The sequence below is a fragment of the Orycteropus afer genome, unplaced genomic scaffold (assembly GCF_000298275.1).
Source record: "Orycteropus afer afer isolate SDZICR_OR568_19922 unplaced genomic scaffold, OryAfe1.0 scaffold00191, whole genome shotgun sequence".
NCBI lineage: Eukaryota > Metazoa > Chordata > Mammalia > Tubulidentata > Orycteropodidae > Orycteropus > Orycteropus afer.
The window spans coordinates 6,322,997-6,338,331 of NW_006921778.1; the positions used below are offsets into that span (position 1 = coordinate 6,322,997).

The window sequence follows — 15,335 nt, forward strand, 5'->3', positions numbered from 1 at the left end:
CGATGTCATGTTCTTCATATAATCCAGCTTCTCAGATTATTTGCTCAGCATAAATTGAGCAAGTATGATGAAAAGATACAACCCTGACACACTCCTTTCTTGATTTTAAACCATGAAATATTCCCTTGTTCTGTTTGAACAACAGCCTCCTAGTCTATGTACAGGTTCCTTATGAGTTCAATCAAGTGTTCTGGAATTCCCATTCTTCTCAATGTTATCCATAATTTGTTATGATCCACACAAACAAATGCTTTTGCATAGTCAATAAAACATAAATAAACATGTGGTGGTTCAGTTTGTGTGTCAACTTGGCTAGGCTGGTTGAGTGGCTCAGCAGCTGAATGTAGTATTCCCCATAATGAGACTGGTAATCAACTCCATGGCAGAATCTACTGTGAGCAGTTGAGTAGTTGCCTTTGGGTGTGTGGTCTGCTTCCCGTATATAAGAAATAGCTTTGGGAATGGTCTCCAGCTTATGGCATGCTTGAGCTCTGCATGTAGCCATGTCATTGTTCAGCAGCCTGTCATGCTCTGCCAACCTTGGGATTTTCAATTGACTTGAGTTAATGGCCTGCTATGTGGTGTGGTAACATCAGGCCTGTGCCATTTTATTTGTAAACCTTGGGCTTGTCAGCCTCAGCAGCCAATAGCTGCCTGAGTGAAGAGATACCTCTAGCTCCAGTGTGCTGGGAGCAAGAGGCAGAGCTGAAGCCCACAGTCGAGGGTGGAACAAAGTTTTGTATAGTATGTTATGCCAATTGAGGTGGGGACCAGGTTTGCTGGTCCAATAGAGCCTAGTACCTAGCGGCACTAGGTAACCAGAACAAACATCTTTCTGGTATTATTTGCTTTCAACTAAGATCCAATTGACATCAGCAATGATATTCCTTGTTTTACATCCTCTTCTGAATCCAGCTTGCATTTCTGGAAGCTCTCTGTCAGTGTACTGCTGCAACTGTTTTTAAATTATCTTCAGTAAGATTTTACTTGCATGTGATATTAATGATATTGTTTGATCATTTCCACATTCTGTGGGATCACCTTTTTTGCAATGGGTACAAATATGGATTTCTTCCAGTCAGTTGGCCAGGTAGCTGTCTTCCAAATCTCTTGGCATAGCCAAGTCAGTGCCAGTGGGGCATCCATTTGTTGAAATATCTCAATGGGTATTCTGTCAATTCCTGGAGCCTAGTTCTTCTCCAATTACTTCAGTGCAGCTTGCACTTCTTCCTTCAATACCATTGGTTCTTGATCATGTGCACCTCCTGAAATGGATGAACATTGACCAATTCTTTTTGGTATAGTGACTCTGTGTATTCCTTCCATCTTCTTTGGATGTTTCCTGTATCATTCAAAATTTTGCCCATGAAATCTTTCAATATTGCAACTCGAGGCTTAAATTTTTCCCTCAGTTCTTGCAGCTTGAGAAATGTTGAGCGTGTTCTTCCCTTTTGATTTTCTAACTCCAGGTCTTTGCACATTTCATTATAGTAATTGGGTTTGTCTTCTTGACCTGCTCTTTGAAATCTTCTGTCCATCTCTTTTATGTTGTCATTTCTTTCATTTGCTTTAGCCACTCTTCATTCAAGGGAAAGTTTCAGAGTCTCTTCTAAAATCTGTTTTGTTCTTTTCTTTCTTTCCTGTCTTTTTAATGACCTCTTGCTTTTTTCATGGATGATGTTCTTGATGTCATCCCATAACTCCTCTGGTTTTCAGTCATTGGTGTTCAATGTATCAAGTCTATTCTTCAAATGGTATCTAAATTCAGGAGGGATATTATCAAGGTCATATTTTGGATCTCATGGACTTGTTTTAACTGTCTTCAGCTTCAACTTGATGTGCATATGAGCAGTTGATGGTCTGTTTCACAATCAGCTCCTGGCCTTGTTTGGCTGGAGATATTGAGCTTCTCCATTGCCTCTTGCCACAGATGTAGTCAATTTCCTGTGTATTCTATCTGGTGAAGTCCACATGTATAGCCATCACTTATGTTGTTGAAAAAAGGTATTTGCAATGAATAAGTTGCTGGTTTTGCAAAGTTCTATCATGTGATCTCCAGCATTATTTCTATCACCAAGGCCATATTTTCCAACTACTGGTAATTCTTTGTTTCCAACTTTTGCATTCCAGTCACCAACACATGATGATCAACACATCTTGATTGCCTGTTTCATCAATTTCAGATTGCAGAAGTTATTAGAAATCTTCAATTTCCTCATCTTTGGCTTTGCTAGTTGGTGTATCGATTTGAATAATAGTAATATGAACTGGTCTTCCTTGTAGGTGTATGGATATTATCCTATCACTGACAGTGTTGTACTTCAGGACAGATCTTGAAACATTTTTTTGTGACAAGGAATGCCACACCATTCCTCTTCAATTTGTCATTTCTGCATAGTAGATCATACAGTTGTCTGATTCAAAATGGCCAAAACCAATTTCAGCTCACTAATGCCTAGGATATCGATCTTTAGGCATTCCATTTCATTTTTGAAAACTTCCAATTTTCCTAGATTCCTACTTTGTACATTCCATGTTCCAATTATTAATTGATGTTTGCATCTGTTTCTACTCATTTTGAGTGGTGCCACATCAGTCAATGGAGGTCCTGAAAGCTTTACTCTATCCATATTGTTATGGCCGTCTCTACTCTGAGGAGTCAGCTCTTCCCTAGTCAAATTTTGAGTGACTCACTACCTGATGGGCTCATCTTCCTGTCAATATACTGCAGCAACTATTTTTGAATTATCTTCAGCAAGATTTTACTTCCACATGATATAAATTATACTGTTTGATAATTTCCACTTTCTGTTGGATCACCTTTCTTTGGAATGGGCACAAATATCGATCTCTTCCAGTCAGTTGGCCAGGGAGTTATCTTCCAAATTTCTTCATATAAATGAATAAGCACTTCCTGTACTGCACCCATTTATTGAAAGATGTCCATAGGTATTCCTTCAATTCCTGGAGCTTTGTTTTTCACCAATTCCTTCAGTGCAACTTCCTTCAATACTATTTGTTCTCAATCATAGACTACCTTCTGAAATGAGTGAACATCAACCAATTATTTTTGATACAGTGATTCTGTGTATTCCTTCCATCTTCTTTTGATACTTCCTGCATCATTAAATATTTTGCCCATAGAATCCTTCAATATTTGAACTGGAGGCTTGAATTATTTTCTTCAGTGGTCCAGTGTGTTCTTTCCCTTTTGTTTTCTAATCCTGGATCTTTTGCACATTTCATTATAATACTTTACTTTCTCTTCTTGAGCTGCCCTTTGAAATCTTCTGTCCAGCTCTTTTATTTCAACATTTCTTCCACATGTTTTAGGAATTCTCTATTCAAGAGCATGTTTCAGAGTCTCCTCTGACATCAGTTTTATTTTTACTTCCTGTCCTGTTTTTTTTAATTATTATTTTTTAAATACTTTTTGCTTTCTTGTATGATGTTCTTGATGTCATCCCACAACTCATATGTTCTTCTGTCATTGGTGTTCTATGTGTCAAATCTACTACTTAGATAGTCTCTGATTTCAGGTGTGATGCAATCAAGGTCTTATTTTGGCTCTTGTGGACTTATTTTTAATATTTGTTAGCTTCAACTTGAACTTGCATATGAGTAATTAATGGTCTGTTCCTCAGTCAGACCCTGTTTTGGCTGAAGATATTGAGCTTCTCTGTCACCTTTTCTGGACAGATGTGGTTGATCTGATTCCTGTGTATTCCATCTGGTGAGGTCCCTGTGTATAACCTCTATTTATGTTATTGAGAAAATGTAGTTGCTATGTGTTCTACTTACCTAGTACTGCTCTGACAAGAATATACCACAAATGGGATGGCCTTAACAAACAGGAGTTTATTCTTATAATTTGCAGGCTTTAAGTCTAAGTTCAAAGTGCCAAGCTGTAGGGGCTGGGTGAAAGCCCCTCAGCCTTGGGCTTCAGCACTGCCTCCAGCTCCCAGCCCACTGAAGCTAGAGGCTTTCTTCACTCAGACAGCTGCTGGCTGCTACGACTGCCAAGCCCAAGGTTGACAAGTAAAAAGGCACAGTCCTTATGTTACCAAACCACATGGCAGATAATTAATTCAAGTCAATTTTAAGTCCCAAAGTTGGCAGAGCATGGCAGGCTGCTAAACAATGACATGGCTACATGCAGGATCCAACCATGCCATAAGCTACAGCTCATTCCCCAAGGCTTCTGCTTATCTACAGGAAGCAGACAACATTCACTAAGGCAGTTACTCAGCTGTTCACAGTAGATTCCACCATGGAGTTGATTACCAGTCTCATCATGGGTAATACTACATTCTGCTGCCCAGCCACTCAACCAGGCCCAGCCAAGTTAACACACAAACTGAACTACCACACTATGAGTAAGTTGTTGATCTTAAAATTCTATCATGCAATCTTCGGCATTATTTCTATCACCAAGACCATATTTATCAACTACTACTTCTTTTTTGTTTCAAACTTTTACATTCCAATCACCAGTAATAATCTTGATTGCATGTTTGGTCAATTTCAGTATGCAGAAGTTGGTAAAAATCTTCAATTTCTTCACCTTTGGCTTTAGTGGTTGGTGTGTATGTTTGAATAATAGTATTAACTGATCTTCTTGTAGACATATGGATATCATATCATCACTGACAGCATTGTACTTCAGGACAGATCTTGAAATGTGCTTTTTGACAATTAATGTGATGTTGTTTCTCTTCTTTCTTTCTCCGCATACTTAATTATATGATTTTCTGATTCAAAGTGACCCAAACCAGTCCATTTCAGCTCACTAATGCCTAACATATCAATCTTTTTAAGCTTCATTTCATTTTTGACACCTTCCAATTTTGCTAGACTCATACTTTGTACATTCCATGTTCTGATTATTAATGGATGTTTGGAGCAATTTCTTCCCATTTTGAATCATCCCCCATCAACAAATGTAGGTCTTGAAAACATTACTCCATTTATGTCATCCAGAGCTTTACTCCATCCATGTCATCCACTCTACTTCGAGGAGACAGCACTTTGCTAGTCGTATCTTCAGTGCCTTCCAACATAAGGGGCTCATCTTCTGGCAGTATAGCAAACAATGTTTCACGATTCTTTATAAAAGAATAGGTAGGATGCTATTAAATTATTTGCTCTGGGTGCTAATCCCTTGTTCCAGTATGTCCTCCTGTCTGAAATATTATCCCAATTTCTTCCTCGACATTTTCTCCGAATTTATCTAGTGGATATGGTCCAATAACATCTTACTTTCTCCAGGTCTTTTTCTTACTCTTACAGCCCTTGCTGACCTCTTGCTTTTATTGTTATGATTACATAAGTGATTATTATCTTTTGATTGAACTTCTACCCTCTAAATTCTCATATAGATTATTCTTTTGTCCCAAATTGCCTGCTCCTTTAAAACAGCTTAATTTCTCTGCCCTTATTGAGAACTGTGCATAAATAAAATGGTAAAATAAATAAATAAATAAATGTGTGTATATTGATTGATTTTATTCCAACTTTTTGCTGAAAGATATTAATTCACATGTTTTCAAATAGTATTTCTATTTAAATATACTTTTAAGTATTTCAGTCTACTGATTTTAACTAGTAAATAGTTTTTGCCATAGGAAAATTGTATTGCAAAATAATTGGCTGTTTAACCAAAACCTGGTATCTGCAGATTATCCTAAGATATCAAAAAGAGAAAGGGTCAAAAGTGCCATAAGATTGGTGGCTGGACATATATCTTTTCCCTCCCATTTCTAAAACCTATCCACATTATCTCTTCTACCTCCTCTTCCTTCATTCCGGTCTTTTCTTTTCTTATGGATAGCATGGAAGATGAGAAGGATTGGAAAAAAAAAAAAGTGTGTGCTAGAATTGGACAGTCTATGTTGCATAAGAAAATATTAGACCAACATTCATCTGGCTCTATCACTCATCAGCTATATGATGCCAATGTAGTTTCTAACCAAGTTGAAGCTCACAATTGATGTTCCCATCTATTATTCTATGTAGAATAATATCTTCTTAGCAGGGCTGTACTGAGGACTAGAAGTAGGTTCACCCAGATATGCTCTTTATAATAATAATAATTATTATTTCATCCTTTGTTATGAGAAAAACCAACAGACTGGATTACAGGAGTTGAGGACTGTGACTTTTCAGGATGTGTTGCTATCTTTATTCAAGAGGTTTGAGGAGGATGTTGGTGATATCCAATATCACTGTAACTATCACCAAGATTTTGGGTAAAATACAGAATTTAATTGGCTTTAAAAGCTTTTCATCTCAATTTTCGAACCTCTTCTCCCTTCTTGATTTTCCTACCTGCTTCTCACTTACTCATATTTTTTTCTTTTTGGCTAACCTAATTCTTATCCTCTCTACAGTCTATATTGTTTTATTCTCAAAATTTATGCTTTCCAATCTCTTCCTAAACCAAAATTCTTTCTTCTTGAGCATTACTGCATAGCAACACACCATAACTAAGAGCTCTGGTGGTGTAGTGTCTATGGCATTTAACTCCTAATCAGAAGGCTGGTGGTTCAAACCCATCAGCCACTCCTCAGAAGGAAGATTGGGCAATCTACTTCTGTAGAGATACCTCCTCAAAAACCCAAGGAGGGGTTGCTATGAGTTGGATACAACTCAATGGCAGTGAGTTTGTGTTTTTTAGGTAAGGAAAAATTAAAACTAAAGAGTAAAGAGAGACATAACTTTTCTGTAAATATTTTTTATCTGATGCTTATTTTAAAATATAAATATAAAGTTGCAATTCATAGAAATATAAGTATATAATATAAATACTGACACATGATATATTAATACATCAACCACCTCTCTGCCAGTTTGTCATACTGTGGTGGCTTGCATGTTGCTGTGAGACTGGAGGCTATGCCATAGGTATTTCAAATACCAGCAAGGTCACCTAGGGTGGACAGGTTTCAGTGGAACTTCCAGACTAAGAAAAACTGAGAATAAGCAAAGGGCCATCTACTTTTCAAAGATTTGTCCAGTGAAAATCTTATGAATAGCAGTGAAACACTGTCTTGTATATTACTGGAAAACTTGATGAAACTCCTGAAACATTGTCTGATCTACCACCAGAAGATGAGCCCTCAGGTTAGAAGACACTCAAAATATGAACGGGAAGAGCAGCCTCCTCAAAGTGTTGTCAACCTTAATGATGTGGATGGAGTATAGCTTTTTGGACCTCCATGTGCTGATGTAAGACTACTTAAAAATGGGAAGAAACAGCTGCAAACATCCATTAATGATCAGTACATGAAATGTATGAAGTATGAATGTAGGAAAATTGGAAGTTGTCAAAAATGAAATGGAACACCTAAAAATAGATATCCTAACCCTTTGCACACACAGTACTTCATTGTCAGTGAAGGCAAACGTGGATATACAGGTGGATAGATTGTTGGACCGGCTGAACTATTAGGTATGTCTATGCAGGGGGGACTGTGCCCAAGACCATGTATAGGGTTGGCAGACAATGTTTCTACAAGAGTATTGCTATGTTCTGTAAGAATTTCCAGGTATGTAGTAGAGCTGACAAGGTACAAGGTTGTAGTCACCTCTTGGCCCCAGCCAATTACATACCCAGAGGGAGTGAGTATTTGAACCTGTGGATTCAGGACCATAGTCACAGGGGACATCAAGCTCAATTGGCATAAGATACTACACAAAACATTATTCCACATCCTACTTTGGTGAGTAGTGACTGGGATCTTAAAAGCTTACAAGCAGCCATCTACATGCAATGATGGGTCTCTCCTCATCTACAGCAAAGAAGAATGAAGAAAACCAAAGATACATGGAAACAATTAGTTTAAATAACTAGTACACTATGAGATGCTCATCCTGTATGATTATGTAACCAGAAGAAATAGATGGTGCCTGGCTACCATTGTCAACTACTCGGAGGGAGATCTATGTAAGAGATCCTGGATAATGTGGGAGAACAATGTGGAACAAAACTCAAAATCATTTGGAAAAAAAAAAAAAAGGAACCAGGTTTTCCAGTCTGATAGAACCTGATGGAACCCCTAAGATATGGCCCCTAGCTGCCCTTCAGTTCCAGAATTGAACCCATTCCCATGGCTTCCAGCCAAACAAAAGACAGGCATATGGGGTGAATATTTACACTAGGTAGATAATTCTTTGGAAAGAACAATCATGGGAGAATAGAAGGGCTGTGTATGTACAGGGAGACAGCTCAGGGAGCAAGTGTGTGTGGAGGGAAGGACAAAGGAAAGAGGTAATATGGGGAGGAAGTGTGGGAGGGGAGCTGTTGCATTGTAAATTGTAGTCAATGTCATGAGGCAAAGTGTATGTGAACTGCTGTATGGAAAGTGAATTTGCTCTGTAAACTTTCACTGAAAAATCACAGTTAAAAAAAAAAATCAACATCCTAGGCATTAGTGAGCTGAAGTGGACTGGTTTTGGCCATTCTGAATCAAACAACCATATGATCTCCTATGCCGGGAATGAGAAATTGAAGAGGAATGGTGTGGCATTCACTGTCAATAAGAATGTTTTAAGATATATCCTGAAGTATAATACTGTCAGTGATAGGATAATATCCATGCACCTAGAAGGAAACCAAGTTATACTATTTATGCACCAAACATCCAAGCCAAAGGTGAAGAAATTGAAGATTTCTACCAACTTCTGCAGTCTGAAATTGACCAAACATGCAATCAAGATGTATTGATTATTACTGGTGATTGGAATGCAAAAGTTGGAAACAAAGAAGAATCACTGGTAGATGGAAAACATGGCCTTAGTGATACAATTGATGCTGGTGATTGTATGATAGAATTTGGCAAAACCAATGACTTATTCATTGCAAGAACTTTTTTTCAACAACATAAACAATGGATATACACATAGACCTCACCAGATGGAAAAGACAGGGATCAGCAAAAGCATCTGTAGAAAGAGGAGATGGAGAAGCTCAATATCTTCAGCCAAAACAAGGCCAGGATCTGACTGTGGAACACACCATCAATTGCTCATATGCAAGTTCAAGTTGAAGCTGAAGATAAAACAATTCCACATTGCTTAAAATCAGGAAAGGAGTACATCAGGGTTGTATCCTTCTACCATACTTATTCAATCTGTATGCTAAGAGAATAATCCGAGAAGCTGAACTATATGGAGAAGAACGCGGCATCAGGTTTGGAGGAAGACTCATTAACAACTTACGATATGCAGACAACACAACTTTGCTGAAAGTGAAGATGAGTTGAAGCACTTACTGATGAAGAACAAAGACTGCAGTATGTAGTATAGATTACACTTCAACATAAAGAAAATAAAAATCCACACAACTGGACCAATAAACAGCATCACGAAAAATGGAGAAAAGATTGAAGTTGTCAAAGATGTCATAATACTTTGTTCCACAGTAGACACCCATAGAAGCAGCAATCAAGAAATCAGATGTTATATTGCACTGGGAAAATATGCTGCAAAAGATCTCTTTAAGGTGCTGAATAGCAAAGATGTCTCTTTGAAGACTAAGGTGTGCCTGACCCAAGCTATGGCATCTTCAATAGCATCATATGCATGTGAAAGCTGGACAATGAACAAGAAGACTGAAGAAAAGTTCATGCTTTTGAGTTGTGATATTGGCAAAGAATACTGAAAGTACTATGGACTGCCAGAAGAAAGAACAGATCTGTCATGGAAGAAGTGCATCCAGAATGCTCCTTGCAAGTTAGAGTTGCCAGACTTCATCTCTTCTACTTTGGTCATGTTGTCGGAAGGGATCATTCCCTGCAGAAGGATATCATACTTGGTAAAGTGGAGGATCAGCGAAAAAGGGAAAGACCCTCAACTAGATGGATTAATACAGTGGCTGCAATGATGAGCTCAGCAAAGATTGTGAGGCTGGTAAAAGGCTGGACAGTGTTTCATTCTGTTGTACATTGGGTTGTTATCAGTCAGAGCCAACTTGAGGGCACCTAACAACAACATATTCATACAAAATATATTTATATATGTTTAGTTGCCCCATCTTCCTTCCATGGAGCAGCTAGTCAGTTTGAACCACCACCCTTCTGGTTAGCAGTCAAATGCCTCAGGCACTGTGCCACCAAGCTCATTATTTATAAATATACTTTATATAAATATTTAGCTAAACATATGTATATTATATATATATGTGTATATATATATATGTATGTGTATATAATGTCTTAATATCTACATTATATATTTACAGTATTTCTGTAAATTGTAATTTGGTATATATGTTTTAGAAGAGTTGTCTTCAATTTCTTTATCTACATTGGATTCATGATTTTCTATTTCTGATTAATTTATGTCTCTATTATTATTATTTTTAATTATTTAGGCTACAATTATATCAGTAATTTTTGTCTTTTCATCTTATTTTCAAAGTTTTCTCATTTGTTCCAAACCCATGTTCCATAAGGTTTGATAAATTTACAACAGAAATTTATTTTTCCTATTTCTCTGATTTATTATAAAAATTCACCATAGTGGTCTCAGTTTTCATGTTGCCTCAAAAAAATTCTGTACTTCAAGGATTTTTTTATAGTGTGTAGTCTACACTCTACCTGTTTAACTTTTAAATTTTTATTACTGCAGTTCATTTTCATATGGTTAGAAATATTAAAATGATATTCTAAAATTAAAGGAGTAAAAGCAGTGCAGTGTCAGAAATTTCTAAATATCAGAATTTCCAGATTATAGAATATTATTATGAATTTCTGAACAATGAATTTTCTTCTTTTTCAAACAAGCATTCATTAACAAGGTGAATAAAATCGTGTCTTCACAAAGAAAACTTCTTTTTAAATAGGTAATCAACTGATCTGGACTGGATACTATGGATTAGTGTATAACCTGGTGAGAATGTCCTGGGAACTCCAAGGAGATGAGGAACAGGATGGACTTAGGAACATAATTTGGCAAACATTACAAAAAACAAAGCATTGTGAGAAAGATGAACGAATTCATATTGCAACGAAAATAGCTCAGGTAAGGTAAGACAGTGGCAATAAATTTGTCTTTCTATCACTAGGAGGCATGTTTGTCACTTTTCTTTATGGAAATAGATTGTCCACTTCCATTGAATATTAGTGACTCACAGTTAAGAAGACAATTTTTATACTTAGAAGAGACACCACAGTCGAGATCTGAGCTTGTAGTAGGTGGGCTAATCATGCATCCTAATTTTCCCCAGTTAGCCTGGGTTCACCACTTATTGTCACAGCATTCTTGTTAGGAGTATATTAATAATTCACATTCAAAACTGTCAGTATTTGGATAATAAGTTTCTTGAGTTATCTTATTGATTAGTTTTCCATTTCAGCATTTGACAGTCTAAGTTACAGTTCTGGACTCGCTATAAGTAAAATCTTTTTTCCTCAAAGTTAAAAATCTATATTACAACTTTTTTTTTAGTCCTATTTGAATTACTGTATATTTTCTTCACATTCAGAGAAATTATGAAATTCCCTATCTCTTCTTCTCTGAAAGCAAATACGATTTTCCAGGAATGCTTTATCCATATGCTATCCTATGCTGTTTCAAAATTCCACCAAAATTTCTTTCCTTTTCTAAGTCTTATTTTGAGCTTGGTTTAGTCTGTTATTCTAAAGTACAGTTTTTCTGCCCTTGAAAGCTTCTGGTTCATTCTAGCTTTCACAGATATAATTATACAAGCATTCTTAATGTCCTATTTTCCAATAATAATGAGGGGTATCAATTAATATTAACTGGGAGGTAGGCCAATTAGTGAATTCCCTAAGTACAACTGACTGTCAAAGCATACAGATGTGACACTATTGACAACACACAGTATCTACACTCTAGATTCTTAGTAGAAAATAAAACCTTAAACTCTTTTGTTAGTAATCATTAATAGAATTTGAAGTAATAATCTTTATGGGGGACTATTAAGAGACAAACAATTCATCCTTTTCTCTAGATACTGTAATTTTTTTTTTTTCCTTTAGAGAACGACAATCAGAAATCTGCCCCTTTTGAACTGCATTAACTTGAATTTCGTGGACTAGCTTTTATGCAACTGTGCTTCCAATTTATCTTTGACTTGAGGAACACAGAAAGAAAAAAGGGAAGAAAAGATAATTATTATGTGTATTATAAAGATCACCCAGTATCTCCTTTACTGTGTCTTAGGAAAGTAATTATCCTTAGTCTACGGACTCCATGAACTTTGTAATTGAGTTTACATAAATTCCCTGCTGGAGCTGATAGAAAATTAAAATCAAATTTTTGACCAATATCTAATGGAAGTGGAGGACAATATGTATACTTATATACTAATTTCACCTCTACTGTTATAATGTTCCTTTTGTTTTACCCTGTTTCCATGATTCTTATAATTATATTATTCTCTTCTTTGGTATCTATGTTTGCATAGATACAAAAATATGAAATCTCAAAACTCACCTCAAATCTCAAGTGGCTTATACTGAGTAATATTGAACTAACTACATAAGCCAATCAAATTTGTCATTTCTAAAATTGGAATCCTATTTATATCCCTGTTTCAGAGCCACTCATTTGGTATAAGATGGTCTTCTTTCTTCAAAATTTTAGTAAATATCTATAGATAATTGCATTTGAATTTCATAAGTCAGGCAATCAGACATAACTAATATCTTTTAGGTATTAGATTCAAGCAAAGACCTTATTACTCAATCTGTATCGAGAAAAAGAGAATAAATGAAAGCATAACCACTACATGGGCTGATTAGTTTCCAAAGCTCAGTCAGAAGACTTTAGAAGTCTAAAGTGTCCTTTCATTCCTCTTAAATAGTAAATAGTTGTGGGCAAGTTTTCTTCAGCACAAAACCTAAATGCAATTATATGAATTTAAGACATAGTACATATTTAAGATGAAAAAAAATTAATTTGTGTTAGATAGATTAATGAAAGTATATAATTTCCCATAGAATTGCTAGTTACAGACATTGGATTATTAAACAATAGAATATATGATTTCTGATGAAGATAATCAAGCATATAGGTGGTGGCTTTGAAATATCACTCTAGTTTGAATTTCCTTAGTATTAAGCTAAATATATAAAAAATATAAAATAAAAAGTGTATCAATATTTTTAACAAAAGTTATGAAGTAAGTGTGTATTTACTAAATAGTTACTAAGTCTATTATGCCATATTGAATTCCATGGATGTTACTAAGATGTCTGAAAAACAACATTGCACACAAATTTTATATCCACCAGAAATAGCAAAACAAATGAAATATAATGCACATATATGAATGCATTGCCCCACTAAGCTTCATTGCACACAACAGTAGTGCATATAAAAATTTAGTCCCTACAATTTTCTTATAGTGCTGAGGAATATATTATTGTCTTTTTCAAGTAGTTCTTGAGCTGGAAACTAAGTGATAAAAAGATGCAAGGTCAAAGTTAGCCATTTTAGAGAAAGGGTCACAGACTGACTGGCCCCGTTAGGAAAATTGTTTAGATTGAAGAGGAGTAGTCATTATATTGGAGAGGAGTGGATATTAAATTTGCAAGTTATGTTTTGGTTACCAAGGTAAGAGTTTAGGAACTAAGGTGTAACATATGGCAGATGTCCTGGGCACCACTTGAAGGGAGGTGCCACTGAGCAATTGCTGTTAACCATGGCAATTTTCATAGCCAACTGTGAGAAATCGTTTGTTCTTGTTGTTGTTGTTATGTGCCGTTGAGTCGGACCCGACTCATAACGGCCCCTCCTTGGGTTTCCTAGGCAGTATCACTACGAAAGTAGATTGTCCCATCTTCCTTCCAAGGAGTGGCTGGTGGGTTTGAACCACCAGCCTTCTGCTTAGCAGTCAAGTGCCTTAGGCACTACGCTACCAGAGCTCCTGAGAAATCATTTAGCAAGTTAAAATTAATACTTTCATTTGAAAGCCTCCAAGGATCTCAAATACAAAACAATGGATCAAATATAACAACAATTGATCAAGACAGATTGTGAGATCTTGCTCTGCTGAGTGTACTAAGAACTTAAAATAATAATAATAATAACTTTGAGAACATCATCAGTAGAATGTAGTACATGATGTGCTAGGTATGCAATTAACAAGCTTTACTGGTATTTTTGACTTGATGTTATGGTAATGGGTGTCAGATGTTTGAAGCTGGGTGCAATTTTAGTGCTTACCATAGGTGCTAATTTCTGTAGATAGGAACATAGGAGTTTTCACAGAAATAGAGATGCTAAATAGAGGAACTAGTTTTAGGGGGAAATTGTTTGTTCTTAATGAATTTGGTGGTGGAGTTGTTTTGTTTAATATATATTTTAAATTTATTTAATGATTTGGTAATTTCTATTGAGTAATATTCATGTATGCAATTTCCTATATCTTTTTTAAAGGATGAATTACTCTTTTCAGGTAGTGATATATTATTAGTGTACCAAAATGAACCAACCAACCAACAAACAAAAAACATTGTTGTGGAGTGGATTCTGATCCATAGTGACCTGATATGACAGCGTAGAACTGTCCTGTAGGGTTTCCAAGGCTCTAATCTTTCCCAGAGCAGATTTGTCACATCTTTCTCCCATGGAGCACTGGTGGGTTCAAACTGCCAGCCTTTTGGTTGGCAGCTGAGAACTTAATCACTGCACCACCAGAGCTCCTTATTATTTTTGTTGTTATGTTGCTAGGTGCCATTGAGTGGGCTCCAACTCATAGGGACCCTATGTACAACAGAATGAAACACTGCCTGGTCCTACACCAGCCTCACAATCCTTGCTGTACCTGAGGCCATAGTTTCAGCCACTGTGTCGATCCATCTCATTGAGGACCCTCCCCTTTTTCACTGACCCACCACCTTACCAAGCATGATATCCTTTTCCAGGGGTGGTCCCTTCCGAAAGCATGACCAAAGTAAGTGAGATGAAGTCTGGCCATTCTCAATTCCAAAGAGTATTCTGGCTGCACTTCTTCCAGGACAGATTTGTTAGTTCTTCTGGCAGTCCATGGTACTTCCAGTATTCTTTGTCAACACAACTCAAAAGCATCAACTCTTCTTTGGTGTTCCTTATTCACTGTCCAGCTTTCACGTGTATATGAGGTGACTGAAAAATACCATGGCTTGGGTTGGGTGCACCTTAGTCTTCAAAGAGATGTCTTTGCTCTTCAGCACATTAAAGAGGTCATTTGCAACAGACTTGTTAGAGTATTGTTAAAGTAGAATAATTTCTCTTAATTTTTTCAAGACTCCCTATATCCATATCCTCAAATCATTCTTCTCACACTCTAAACTACCGGTTTGCTATGTGGTTTGATTTGGATGATG

General features: G+C 36.4%; 1 protein-coding gene across 1 annotated transcript in view; it reads left to right on the forward strand.

The window, feature by feature from the left end:
* The window catches only part of TMEM232 (transmembrane protein 232), a 438,880-nt gene that overhangs the window by 169,876 nt on the left and 253,669 nt on the right, over positions 1-15,335 (forward strand). Inside the window, exon 10 of the mRNA XM_007947598.1 lies at positions 10,844-11,022. Coding sequence (XP_007945789.1) covers positions 10,844-11,022 — 179 coding nt within the window. The remainder of the gene's footprint in view (positions 1-10,843; positions 11,023-15,335) is intronic.